Below are 13,919 nucleotides of genomic sequence, written 5' to 3'. Positions count from 1 at the left end.
GGAAGAAGGTGTCGAATGTTTATGGATAAGAATTAAGGGGAAGGCTAACTACGCCGACATCACATTGGGAGTCTGTTATCGTCGACCTGATCGAGAAGAAGAAGTCGACGATCTATTCTATAAGCAGTTGTGCAACGTTTCAAGAGCATCAACCCTTGTTCTTGTTGGTGACTTTAATCTACCAGATATCTGCTGGGAATTTAACACAGCAGTCAAGAGGCAATCAAGAAAATTCTTAGAAACTATGGAAGATAACTTTTTGTTACAACTGGTAGATGAACCCACCAGGGAAGGGACTACATTAGATTTGTTATTTACAAACAGGGATGGGCTGGTGGGAGACGTGATGGTTGGAGGTCGTTTAGGGCAGAGCGATCATGAAATAATAGAGTTTTCAATACTTGGCGATGTTAGGAGGAGCACGAGTAAAACTCGTACATTGGACTTCCGGAGGGCGGACTTTGGCCTGTTTAAGAGATTAATTCAGAGTGTCCCTTGGGAAGCCGCCCTTAAAAATAAAGGAGTTCAGGAAGGGTGGGCTTACTTCAAGGCAGAGATCTTGAAGGCGCAGGAACAAACCATTCCTGTATCCCAAAAGATCAGTCAACGGGCCAAACGTCCAGCCTGGCTGGGTAAGGAGATCTTGGAAGAGCTTAGGAATAAAAAGAGGACGTATCAGAGTTGGAAAAAGGGTCAGGTCTCCAAGGATGTATTCAAGAGGGCTGCTAGAGTATGCAGGAAAAAAATTAGGGAGGCCAAAGCCCAGTTTGAACTCAGGATAGCGACCGCTGTTAAGGATAACAAAAAATGTTTTTATAAATATATTAATAGTAGGAAAAAAGGTAGGACCAGCCTTTGTTCCTTAATGGACACAGGTGGGAATTTAGTATTTACAGATGAGGAGAAGGCAGAAGTGTTCAATGCCTATTTTACCTCGGTTTTTAAAGAGAAGATGACTTGCCCTCAAGACTCCCGTCCGTCTGGACTGGTAGATGGTTTTAGGGAACAGAATGGTCCCCACATTATCCAAGAAGAGGCAGTTATAGAACTATTGAAATGTTTGGACATTCACAAATCTATGGGACCAGACGGGATCCACCCCAGGGTGATGAGAGAGTTGGCAAATGAGATTGCAAAGCCACTCTCTATCATTTACCAACAGTCGTGGATTACTGGTGAGGTTCCGGATGACTGGAAGCTGGCCAATGTGATACCCATTCACAAAAAGGGCGCAAAGGATGATCCTGGCAATTATAGACCAGTCAGTCTAACATCTATACCTGGCAAAATAATGGCACGTTCATATTACGTGCCATCATGCAAAATTTGCAGGATGGCCAGGGTATCAGACCCAGCCAGCACGGATTTAGGAGGGGTAAATCATGTCTAACTAACCTGATCACTTTTTATGACCAGGTAACCCGGCTAGTGGATGCAGGGAAGGCTGTAGATGTTGTTTTTCTGGATTTCAGCAAGGCCTTCAACACTGTATCCCATAGCATACTCCTACACAAGCTAGCTGGCCGTGGTCTGGATAGGAATACCCTTTGCTGGGTTCAGAACTGGCTGGATGGCCGGGCCCAGAGAGTGCTGGTGAATGGTGTCACATCTAGCTGGCGACCAGTCACCAGTGGTGTCCCTCAGGGGTCTGTGTTGGGACCAGTTTTGTTCAATATTTTTATTGATGATATGGATGAGGGCTTAGAGTCTTTTATTAGTAGTTTCGCTGACGATACCAAATTGGGAATGAGTGTAGATCAATTAGAGGGGTGTAGGATTCTTCAGAGAGACTTGGAAAGGCTGGACATATGGACAGAATCAAACGGGATGAGCTTCAATAAGTCCAAGTGCCGAGTATTGCACTTCGGCCATAATAATCCCCTGTACCGATACAAGCTGGGGATGGAGTGGCTGGATAGTGCCCGGGTGGAAAGGGACCTGGGGGTGCTGGTTGACAGTCGATTGAATATGAGCCAGCAGTGTGCCCAGGTAGCCAAGAGGGCCAATGCCATCCTGGCCAGTATCAGAAATGGAGTGGCCAGCAGGAACAGAGAGGTCATTCTTCCCCTGTACTCGGCACTGGTGAGGCCTCACTTGGAGTATTGCATCCAGTTCTGGGCCCCTCACTTCAGGAGGGACGTCGAGTTACTTGAGCGTGTCCAGAGGAGAGCAACGAAACTAATAAGGGGCTTGGAGCACAAGCCATATGAAGAGCAACTGAGGGAGCTGGGGTTGTTCAGCCTGGAGAAAAGGAGACTAAGGGGTGACCTCATCACTCTCTACAACTTCCTAAAGGGTAGCTGTAGTGAGCTGGGGGTCAGCCTCTTTCTCCGGGCAACAACGGATAGAACAAGAGGACACAGTCTCAAGCTGCGCCAAGGGAGATGTAAGTTAGAAGTAAGAAGAAAATATTTCACAGAAAGAGTGGTCAGAAACTGGAATCATTTACCCAGTGAGGTGGTGGAGGCATCATCCCTTGAAGAATTTAAAAAAAGACTGGATGTGGCACTTGCTGCCATGATCTAGTTGAACAGTTAGAACATCGGCTGGACTAGATGATCTTATAGGTCTCTTCCAGTCTTGAAAATTCTGTGATTCTGTGATTCTGTGATTCTGTGATTCAGTGTTGGCAGCACTAGTCTTTTCCTTTCTTTTTTTTTTTTTTTCTTTTAAATTCAGATGTACATTAAAATATATACAAAGGGAAATATTTTTATTTTGCTTAGATCAATGCAGACAAATAGGTATTCAGGACAAATATGTATACAGTACCTTCTTTTTTGACCATCTTATTTAGCACAAAAAAAATACCAATTATTTATCTGTCTGAGTACTGTTGTCACCAATGGCATCTTACTCCAAACTCTGATTTTTCTCAGGTTGAGTTGCAAACTTCAGTTCACAGTGTTTGTCCCTAGATATTTTTTAATGGGAAAACATGTATACATAGTCTCTGGAATTAACCAGTTGCTTGTATAAAATGGTTTTCAATCTGAGCACCACAACAGATACTCCTATCATGAATTCTGAGCCACTAAAGTTGAAATCTATGCCCCATATTTCCAGGTGAACACAAAGGAAAATCAGAGACCAGGAATACAAGATATTTTGCAAAGTATCTGGATTCCACTGTGTAAACTGAGGTAAGCTATTGAAACCACCAGGTTCATGTTTACCCTTTTTGTGCATACGTAGCAATCTTTGCACAAACTAAGAAGAAAAGTCATATTAAATAGATAAGACTTTTATTTAAACCAAGTTGCATCACTTTTAAACAGCAGCACATACTTGAAATTAAAGTTTAACAATTTATGATTTCTGTGGAATCTTTATAGAGCAGAATAATAAAATGTACTGCTCTGCTTCACGGTTTTGGGGAACCTCTGTTCAAAATCACCAAAACCAGATGGAATGGCAACATTTCTGTTACACTCCAATTTATGCCTTTATATGCCTGATGCTCAAAGAGTACAGTAATAAAAATAATTTCCAGCCTATCCAGCAAAGCTGTGGCTTCATAGTTAGTGAAATTTTCAGTAAACATGTAACTTTCAGCTACCTAGTTTAAATCCATTAAAAGCTGGTGGAAGGTCTTGCTGTTAGATTAATTGTAATTCAAAGCTAAATGAAAAAATAATACTCTAATGACTGTTAGCCTTTGCCTCTCTCATAATCATCTCTCATTTCTCTCCCATAGGAGCTGAACTCTGCTTTAAATTGCATTCAACACTGTAGCAATTCTTTAACTCCGCCTTATTATAGAATTGCCCTTTTATAATTAACTCTCTGGAAAACATGTACCTCAAAAATAACCTAAATACAAACAAGCAAACATGCATGCATTTTGGGATTTAATCTCATATTCTATAAGTTAATTAGGATTGGAAAGTTAGGTAAAAAGTTGGAAGCTTCAGTCCAGAATTGTTTTGATTCTTTTTCTTGACAGGCATAGTGTCAGTTACTAAACAGAAAATAAGTCTTATACAAACAGTCCTTCACCTTACTTTTAACTTCCCTTAGGACATTCAGGACAGCACATTCTTGCTCGGAAAATAGAGATGATGGTTTGAGCTTTTCCTCTGACATAAAAAATAATGGGGAAAAGAATTTCTGCAGCAGTGCAATTTTTCCACATGAAAGATGTCAACACCTGTGTTATATGCTTCAGGAAGAAAGAGTATGCACTATGCAGTAGGTAATTTTTCTGCAGGTTCAAAGACACTAGTCTGGATACCAAAAAGGTTAGTGGAGAGATGTGAAGCTACCAACAATTTACTTATGAAATATCCAAATATCCTTACTTACAGAAATATCCAAAAAGTCTACTTAGCAAAGAAAGAGGAATGGAGTTCACTTAATCTGGATAGATCTTCATTAATAAAATTTTTTAGTAGAGGATAGAATGTAGCTGATGATGAAAAAGCCTCACAAAACAACCAAATAAAGCTGCCATTGAAAGTATAGTTTGCTTCTTACAATTTATTATGAATAAAAATTAGATAATGTCAGGTGAAATCACTTAATCAGAGAATTATTAAGGTTGGGAGACCTTTAAGATCATCAAGACCAACCATCAACCCGGCACTACCACTCTAGTCCCTAAACCACCAAATTATATCACCCAGTGATATAATTTAATTAAATATCTCTTAAACACCAGGTGTTTAAGATCCTCCCTGGACAACCTATTCCAATGCATGACTACCTTAAGAGTCAAATTTTGCATGACCTACTGTATGCAGAAGAAATAAACATACAGTAAATGTACATGACTGGTTTATTTTGATTTTTTACTGACTGTTAGGTCATAGCCGCAAAGTTGTGTGTTGTCACTAGACACCTGCATCACTGGCAAGTAATTATAAAAAAATTGTTCTGACACTAGTTTGACCTTAATATAATGGAATTGCAGATTAGCAGATTCAAAAGATGTTTAATCGGTTGGTTTAGTCACTGGTTCATTTTACAAATGAATTTACACCCTACATGTCTTAATGTGATATTCATAGGCAAAACAGATGGACAATCACAAAAAGAAGCATTAGTTTGTGAAGTTATGATTAGCCTGTAGGGCCCATATAAATAATGTTTTATCTTGTCAGAATTTATTAATTTAAAGGATTTCATTCATGTATTCAAAATATTATACTTTTAGCTATTGTAGCCTGAGACATAAAAGTTGAAATTATGAATGCATGTAGTTTACTCAGCATACAAAACGTACTAAAATTTTAAATTCAGAATCTATGAATGCGAGTGATTTGGGATTATCTCTTTAGGGATCACTGTTCTCCCACAACATGCTACTTACGTTTGCTGAATAAAGTAAAGGTGACAGAGACTCAGAACATATGAGAAGAAAATGTTAAGTTTTAATTACTCTGGAATGAAACAATTATATATTTTTCAGTTTAGTTTTTCTTTGGGGTTTGGGTTGGTTGTGATGTTTTTTCCCTGCGCCTTCCCTTACCTTCCCCGACCATACAGCTCACGCAGCATAAAATTTACTTACGAGTTCAGTCACTGATGTTTCAGCCAAGACAAGAGCAATGTCTCCCTTACTACTCCAACAATTGCCATCCTGAGACTGTAGTGAATGACCACATCAAAACAAGCGCAGTATTCCACTGCAGTAAGCACGCTGAAAGTGCTCCCTGTTAAATCATCAAGCCATCTTCCTACCCCTATTTTATTCCCCAAATCGGCTGTATGAGGCTTCTAATTTTCTATTCCGACTTTTCTTTCTTTTTGTTACACTTTTTAAGTATTCATTAACAAAGTCCCCCAGGTCTAGACCATTATTTACCTGGTTTCTACAATGCAGAGTTACAAATAAGCCACATTGGAAGCACTCTTGTCTGTTTCATCAAAGGAGGATTAAAGTGACCCATGGAAGCACAAAAAGCAGTAGTCTTTGTCTAAGACCTATATGGGAAAACCAGAGTACTGTTCTTGCATATAAAGATTCAAGAGAACTGTTTTACAAATTGCCTCTGAATGTTGATAAGACTTTGTGAAATAATATAATCCTATCTCTGTTGAGAAGAATATACATTAAAAGCCCATCCAATGTATAACTGCTCATTTGATAACTGCTGAATATCTGACTCCAGATGAGAATAACTTCATGCATATTAAAAAGTACTATCAGAATAATGAAAAGATGTGGCTTCAGAGAAGGTTTACAAATGTTTCCTTTTTTCAGTGCTCCTGAACATAGGAAGTGTAAGAAATTAGGAGCAGCTTCAGAAAAGATTCCTCAAAAGAAGTGCTTTTAACCACCTTTTGCAAAAACAGCAACCGAATACTGTCTTCCTGACACTGTGTACGTTAATAAAAATAAAATATTTCATATCATCACAAGAATTAATTAAATTAAGGATACAGTATAAAAAAATAAAGGAAATAAAATAACTCTGAAGTTTCTGCACCCACTGCAAAAGGGGGAAAAAAAAACCTAGATCTTTGCATAGGTACCATTATTCAACATACAAGTACCTGAGAAGACAACAGATCAGGCTTTATTTTGACAATAAAGTTGTTCTATTGCTTGAAGAAACAATATTCCCCTCCCTAAGCCTTGTCATTGTCTTCAACTCTTGTGTTTGCTGCTCACTAACACAGGGGGGAAAAAAGCTTGATTTTAACTTGTGTCACTTCCTGATGCAGTTCCTTTGTGACTGGGTGAATGTCTGAGCCAATACCAGGTAGGGGATGAGTCAGAAATAGAAGTGGGGACATGATTTTTTCAAAAGCGTCATCACAGCGGCCATGTAAATTGTTCATTTGTACCACAGTGAGCCAAGGGGATTCCGTGCCTGCACCTGACGTGTATGATGTAAATACATGCTGGAATTTAACAGATGGTTTTCTCACTGAGGCTTCACTCCACTATGTAGTTATAAATCGCACGTGCCAGATAAGCTTTAGCATTTAGTATTCTAGAGGAAGACAGGACAAATCATATCTCTGCTCCTGTACATATCCTTGTGAGATGAACGGCACAACTTGAGCCTGACGAAGGAAGATCTTCAAACCATGAGCTAGGATTGACCATATCAGCCAACCTGCTCAGGAGAAAGGCCATACCACTGCCTACCCATAAGGAAGAAAGAGAACTCAGGAGATGTTTGTACCTCAAATGGATAATTGGTCATAATAAATTATTGTGTTTTGTTTCTGACTGAAAACAATGGTTTCTAAAGTAGGAAAAATGGAAAAGCTTTTCCTCTCATGAGGACAGTCAGGAAATTAAGAAGCTTGTCCACATAGATTGTTTAGACTCCATGCTGTGATAAAGGCCTGGGTAACCTTGCCTTACCTAAAAGCTGATTTGGCTTTCAGCAGTAGATTGGACAAGTCAGCTTCTGAGTTCCCTTCCATGCAGAACTATCCTGCTTATAAAATTTGGTCATTCTGTCTTGTGTTTCCTTACAAGCTGGTTATGTGGACACATACATAACATATTGAATTCCGGAGTTAAACTCTAGATTTACAGCTAGGTTGATTTCTATTTCCATGGATATGACAATTTCTAGGAATCACATTCTCCTTTTACTAAGCACTAAATTGAAATGCCACAAAGTAACTTTTATAAAAAGCATAGACTGCAAGGTGTCTACCCTGGAGTTACAGATTTTCACCAGATTTTCATCATGTAACTCATGTTTATATGTGTCTATTCTGGCTGCAAAGTTTGAGGCACGTTTGTCGCTGGACTTTGAACTGAAACCTGAGAAATTAATGCAGAAAACCCCAATGAAACAGGGTACTCAGTATGGAAGGGCCTTCTATTTCTTCAGAAACACACAAGAACAAGTAGTAGAAAATAACACAAGAAGAGCCTCTGCCTCTGCTGTTAAACATATTATTTGATATCTTATTCTCTCTTACATTCAAATCTTTCTCATGTTTCAGTAAGAATTTGAGAGTACCAGATGTAAAGCCAGTTTCAAAGCCCTTTTCAGATGATGAATGCCAGATAGAATCACACAATAGAACAATGAAGAACATGTCATTAACCTCCACAGTCACTTAACAAATTCTCCTCTTAAACACTTATTGTGCCTGAACCCTACACATTACAGAATGCTTTTAGGAGAGTTCCAAACAACCTCATGGAAATGCCACAGGTGAAATGCTGAATCACCAAGATAAAAATTAAATTACAGAAGTAAACAGCGAAGGACAGAAATACCTCACTTCTGTGGAAAGCTTTTGTTTCCAAGAAAGTAAAGAACTTTATTTTTGTTCTCAGTCCTTCAGAAAAACATAAAAATGATAACAAACAATGGATGGATTATCAAAGGCTCAAACTAGATAATATTTTTAGCATTGGTATTCCTCCTATTCATGATTTTCTGCTCTCCCTGCTCCACAGTTAAGCATTATCTCTGTTACCTTCTGTTCCCTGTTTTAGAAGAAAAGGATTTAGGCACTCCAAAACTTGGCTGATTTTTGCAGTGACATTTTTTATCTTTTTTTTGGGTTTTCTTTTGTTTGTTTTTTTAATATGTGTTTTTTGTTTTTTTGTTTTATTTTGTTTTTGCAATTAAATCCAGTAAAATTAATTCTATTCACTATCAGTTAACGAACACTCTGATAATTACAGGAGGTTTTTCTGACTGCACTTTGCTTGCACTATTAATTGAATAAAATTTTCTACCTATTTGGCTACAGCCATGACATTCCTCTGAAATAATTTTTCCTGTGATAAGCAATATCAATTTGGGTGCTATTATTTAAATATAAATCCAACTGTTATCAGATTACAAACTTTTTCATCGGGCACTTTTATCATACTTATTAAAATCATATTACTCATAAACCTTACCTTCCTGAGTACTTCCTCTTAGCATTAAACACAGATTTAAAAACTTTGCATTAATGAGAAAGTAGTTATAATTATCTAAAACAGTGTCAACAGTCTTCATTATTAAAACAGAGATTGTCATACTTGTCACTAATTTGAAATGATTTTTCAAGAAAAAAAATGCTGGGCCTTAGGTCGGATTTTTTTCCCTCCTATTTTAATCTCTTCTTATGAGAACCTCTGCTTCTTGTCTTGTCTGTTTTGGTTTGTTTCTTTCAACATATTGTTACTTTCATTGGTACTTGTACTATTGAGGTGTGATTTTCATCCCTGTGCTGCCACATTTATGTCAGGTAGAGGTTTTCCTCTGTAGCCTTTTATATGAGCATTATTTAATAAAGTACATTAAATGAAAATAACTCTAACCTGTTTGAGCACTGGATAAATAAAATAAACACTTTGGTAAAAAGTTCTGATTGAGAATCTGTCTTATTAATGCATGTGTCTCTTGAAGATTAATTGTTGTGGCAGCACACTTAATTTTTAAATGCCTCCTAAAGGCTAATTTTTATTGCAACCAAACTGGCAATAAAAGTGACCATATATTTATCTAACATGGATAGCTGCATTTTCCACACAAAAAAAAAAAACCAACCCCAGAAAATACCCTTTTCCATAACAGATATTATCTGCCTGCTCACCCTCACTTTAATTATCACTAGTTAGTATATTCTTCACTAATATTTCTTACAGGTTCTGTTTATCATTTTGTTCTTTCACAGCACTAGTAAAATGGAATTTCGAGTCAGGAAATACTAATTAACAACCAAGCCCTCCAAATATGGAGGAAGAACAGCTGTCAACTTGTGTATTGGTTTGGCACAGCCTAGTTTTTGGTAGACAAAAAGGAACATTTCACTAGATCTTACTAACTTTCAGTTTTTTGTTTATTGAAAAAAAATAGGTAAAATAATTTCCTCAAATAAGTAATTTTCCTTCAGTTTCACTTCCAAAATTTAAGAAACGCTATTATTCTACTCAAGCTGGCAAATGTTAGAATAAGCAACATGACAACAAGAACTCTGAAGGGCACCTACATAACTTTTTACTGCTATTTAAATGAAAATGGCTTATCAAGATTTTCTTGAGAGAGAAGGCTGCCAAAACTGAAATATTGTAACAACTGACTACAAAACTATAGCAAGTTAGCACTTCATAAAGAATTCCAAGTCTTGTCTTATGGATAGCACCAGCCTATCCACTTGATGCACAATCTGGTTCTTTATTTCAGTTAGAAATAAAAAGTAGAAATATTTTTTTAACACAGCAGATGTTCAGAAGAAAAGTTTGAGGGATTCTTTTAAATCAATAGGTGTAACAGTCATATAAAGCACCAAATTTTCTAAGAAATTTTTATAATACTCATTATCCAGATCAACCAGTAAGTTTTTAGTAATTTTGAAAATTAGGTAAATACTTTTTTACAGAATGAAAGATAAAGAACCTGTGTTTAGTTTTAGATTAACTATAGTCTAAGGGCGTATATAGTATTACCACTGTAAATCTAATTAACAAATTGCTGTTAATTAAGCTTTCCAAAGCTGTTTTTCCCAACATATGGGGGGATACTTTTCTGTAATTGAACACATCAGTCCTATTTAGGGAATATAAATGACAAGCTAAAAAAAGAATATGTTCTCAGTCTGTTTCTGTACATGAGCAATTATTAAATTAGCATTGTAAATTTTCATGTTTTGCAAACATATAATGGGAATTTCCATATATAATCTTATTATATCATTTGAATAGAGCCTTGTGTTTATAGAACAAGAAATGAAATAATTGTTTGTAGCTCATAAATGAATAAATAAAACACATTTAAGAAAAATCTAATGCATATTTAGGTATTCAAGTGATTCATAATATCTGTATGTCATTGGTGTTACCTCACTAGTTATTATAAATTATTGTTTAAAATTTATTTTAGCTGACAGCTAGTTAAAAGATTTCAGTTTAAGAGCTTGAAAAACTCAATGGCAATTATACCTAATACAGGTAATTAACTATGTAGGTGGCAGTATAAATTAACTCAAATTAGAAAACACTATTTGCTAAATCTTAGACTTTTATTACATTCTGAAGCAGTGAAAATATATTACTTATAAGCAACACTTACAGAAACCTAATCTGATGCTTTTAAAACAATATAATTATCTAATTTTAGATCTTTCCTTATTATAAAATCAAACCCATTTTGTTTGGTCTCTGTTACATTTGGAGGGGCTTTACACTGATATGAAGAAAACCACTCTCTACTGACCTTAATGTATCTAGCCAGCCACTTGTATCACCTATTGCTCGCATGCTTCTGTCATACAGAACCTCCAGAAAGCTTCATGAGCCAGTTAAGAGATCAAAATTTTACTGGAGACCATAACTGTGATTTATGGACTTGTATACAACTCCTTTTCTGTGAATCTACAGCTTATTTAAACTAATAAAATAAAGAAAAGGATTTGTCATATTGACATGTTTCTTGAGTAGCGTGGTGTTGTTACCATAAAACTACCAGACCAGAAAGCCACAGAATTTATATTTAGTGTATAAAATTTATTTTTCCTATTTAATGGAATCTGGTCTTGAAACAAGTTATTTACTATTTTTTTTCTTGTGCTTGTGTTACAACACCTACATAACACATCTACATTGAGATTAAGATTTGAAGAAGTCAGACTAGCAAAAATATTGTTCCTACTGCTAAGTCAACAAACAAAAAAACAGTCATAAACTCTGATTGAAGGTGCTATATTTGTGGTAAAACCAGCTCCAAAAAGTACTGCAACTATTCAGCTAAGGGTGTTTGGTCTCACAGATCAGGATAGATGTTTCTTGGTAAAGTGTATCACCAACCACACTCACGTTATTTAGAGACCATGCATGCAGTTCTCTGTACAGAAACTCCTCCAGAGACAGCCCATGACCAACAGGTGTGGCCAGTGCTAATTCCCCCTAGCTCTGTGCTGAAAGCCTCCACACCATTCACTTTCTGACATTATGAAACTCTGTGAAGGCTTCACCAATCCTACCGAGTGCAACAGTCCATCCCAGTCTGTTTCTAAATATACACATTTTCCCTATAATAATGGTTAAATGGTTAGACACAATTAGGTAAATGAGTCTACAGTGCCCTTCATCTTGATGCTACATCTTCACAATATATTTAAAAAACATTTTACAGCTGCAATTGAAATATCAACATTTATGCCATGGTCGCAATTATTAATGTGAAGGGTTTTTTTTAGCAAGACTACATATTCACAAAAAGATATAGTTTCACATTTTGTCATCTTTTTTATCACATTAAAGTTGCAATATTTGACTTACCCTATTGTAGGTGGTTCAGAACCTTCTATTTCCAAATAATCATATTTTTCTTCCATTTGGAAATCTGTAAATATGAGTGAAATAGTATCACCAGGCTCTGCCACAATTGTCCATGTGCAATCTGCATTATTATGATATTCATTAGGAAAGTTGGGACTTGTGATGATTCCACTTGATCCTCTCATAGTTCCTCCACAAGCATCCTCAGCTGTAAAAACACAAAGCAAAACAAAAAAATTAAAATCACCCCTTAAAAATGTATACTTTCTTGCTGAGAATAGAAATTCATTGCTGTTTAGGTGAACAATTGCTTAAAATTTTTTTACATGCTTGACTTGGAATTCTGCTCCAAAATTAAGGTGCTAAAATGTAATTGCTTCAAGTTACCAATTACCTAAGGATTATTATACTTGTGCCAGCACATATTTTTATAATCTACTATTTATTAATAGGTGTAAATTTTGATTAGCATTGTTTAAATTTACAATAGCATGCAAAAATGTCACTATTTCCTATTTTGCTTTAACCAAAAATGCTTTAATTAATCAACTCAAGCTTAATTCCCATCATAAACAGTCTGACACATGAAGTGCAGCAGCCACATTATACTGGGAAAAGAAGCATGAAAATCTTACACATCATATACCAATTTTATTGTCATATTTTATTTTAGTGAGTATCTAGTAATAAGGTTTATTCTTGAGAAATCATTTTCACATTTTCCCACAGCTGATCAGTTTTCAAACCAAAGCCATTCATGAGTAATTTCTTAATGTCAGATGCAAGATGCTTGCACAATTAAGATGTTTACATCAGTGTAATATGTTTTAATAGATCAAATATTTACAATTTTACCATAGAAATACATTTTTCATGTCATATGAAACTGCGAACTATTTGATCAATTATCACAATGATTATTTTTAACAGCGCTCTGAAACCAAAATTTCTCTGTTTTTTAGCACATGATCTTAGACTGAATATACCAGGCAAACATTGGATATTCACAAAATCAGTTCTAAAAGAACTTGTTCTATGATGAAACAATTCTCAAATTATTGGTGTTCTGTATCTTCTTTATTAATAGTATATATATGCCTAATAACTCAAAAATTATTTTTAAGGATCTTATGTTAAAATTATTTCTGTGAACTAATAAAATTATTTGTAAATTTAGTGCTTTGTCTTTCAAAAATGGAAATATCTTTCAAATAACTTGAATGGAAATACCATTTTGCATTACTTATTCAGTTTATTACCCAAATGTTTGGACCATATTTGAAGGTCGTTTCTGCTCAATTAGAGTGCTAGTATGAATAAAATTTGCCTCAGAGTCTGAAAATCCAGTCAATATTGATGAAAAATGAATGATAAAGATAGGAAAAAACAAACCAAACAACTTTAAGGAGTATAGCATCACGGAGTAAAAGTTTAAATAATTCTGACACACATAATGGCTCACTTCAAAAAGAAAGAAAAAAATTCATGGCTCTTTTTTACAGCAGTTTACAAGTTTAAAATACCAGGTTTTCTCTTTTAAAAATTCTGCTAAATTATGCTATGGCCAGATTAAAAAAACAAAACAAAACAAAACAAAACAAAACAACCAAACACAAAGTAAAAACATATTTTAAATTTATTCCTAATAATTAGGCAAAGCACTTTGAATCCACCAAATATAATAAAACTGAGAAGCCTCATCACATCACAGGTTCTGTCCCCA

The 13,919-nt window shown here is 35.7% G+C and overlaps 1 protein-coding gene across 3 annotated transcripts in view; it reads right to left on the bottom strand.

Moving 5' to 3' along the window:
- CSMD3 (CUB and Sushi multiple domains 3) overlaps nt 1-13,919 on the bottom strand; it is a 588,763-nt gene that overhangs the window by 390,745 nt on the left and 184,099 nt on the right. For all 3 annotated transcript variants that reach the window (XM_063173375.1, XM_063173384.1, XM_063173392.1), the window contains exon 5: nt 12,197-12,404. In XM_063173375.1, coding sequence (XP_063029445.1) covers nt 12,197-12,404 — 208 coding nt within the window. The remainder of the gene's footprint in view (nt 1-12,196; nt 12,405-13,919) is intronic.

The sequence above is a fragment of the Melospiza melodia genome, chromosome 1 (assembly GCF_035770615.1).
Source record: "Melospiza melodia melodia isolate bMelMel2 chromosome 1, bMelMel2.pri, whole genome shotgun sequence".
Classification (NCBI taxonomy): Eukaryota; Metazoa; Chordata; class Aves; order Passeriformes; family Passerellidae; genus Melospiza; species Melospiza melodia.
The sequence above is the reverse complement of the archived record's forward strand: the minus strand, read 5'-3'. Positions and strand labels throughout refer to the sequence as shown.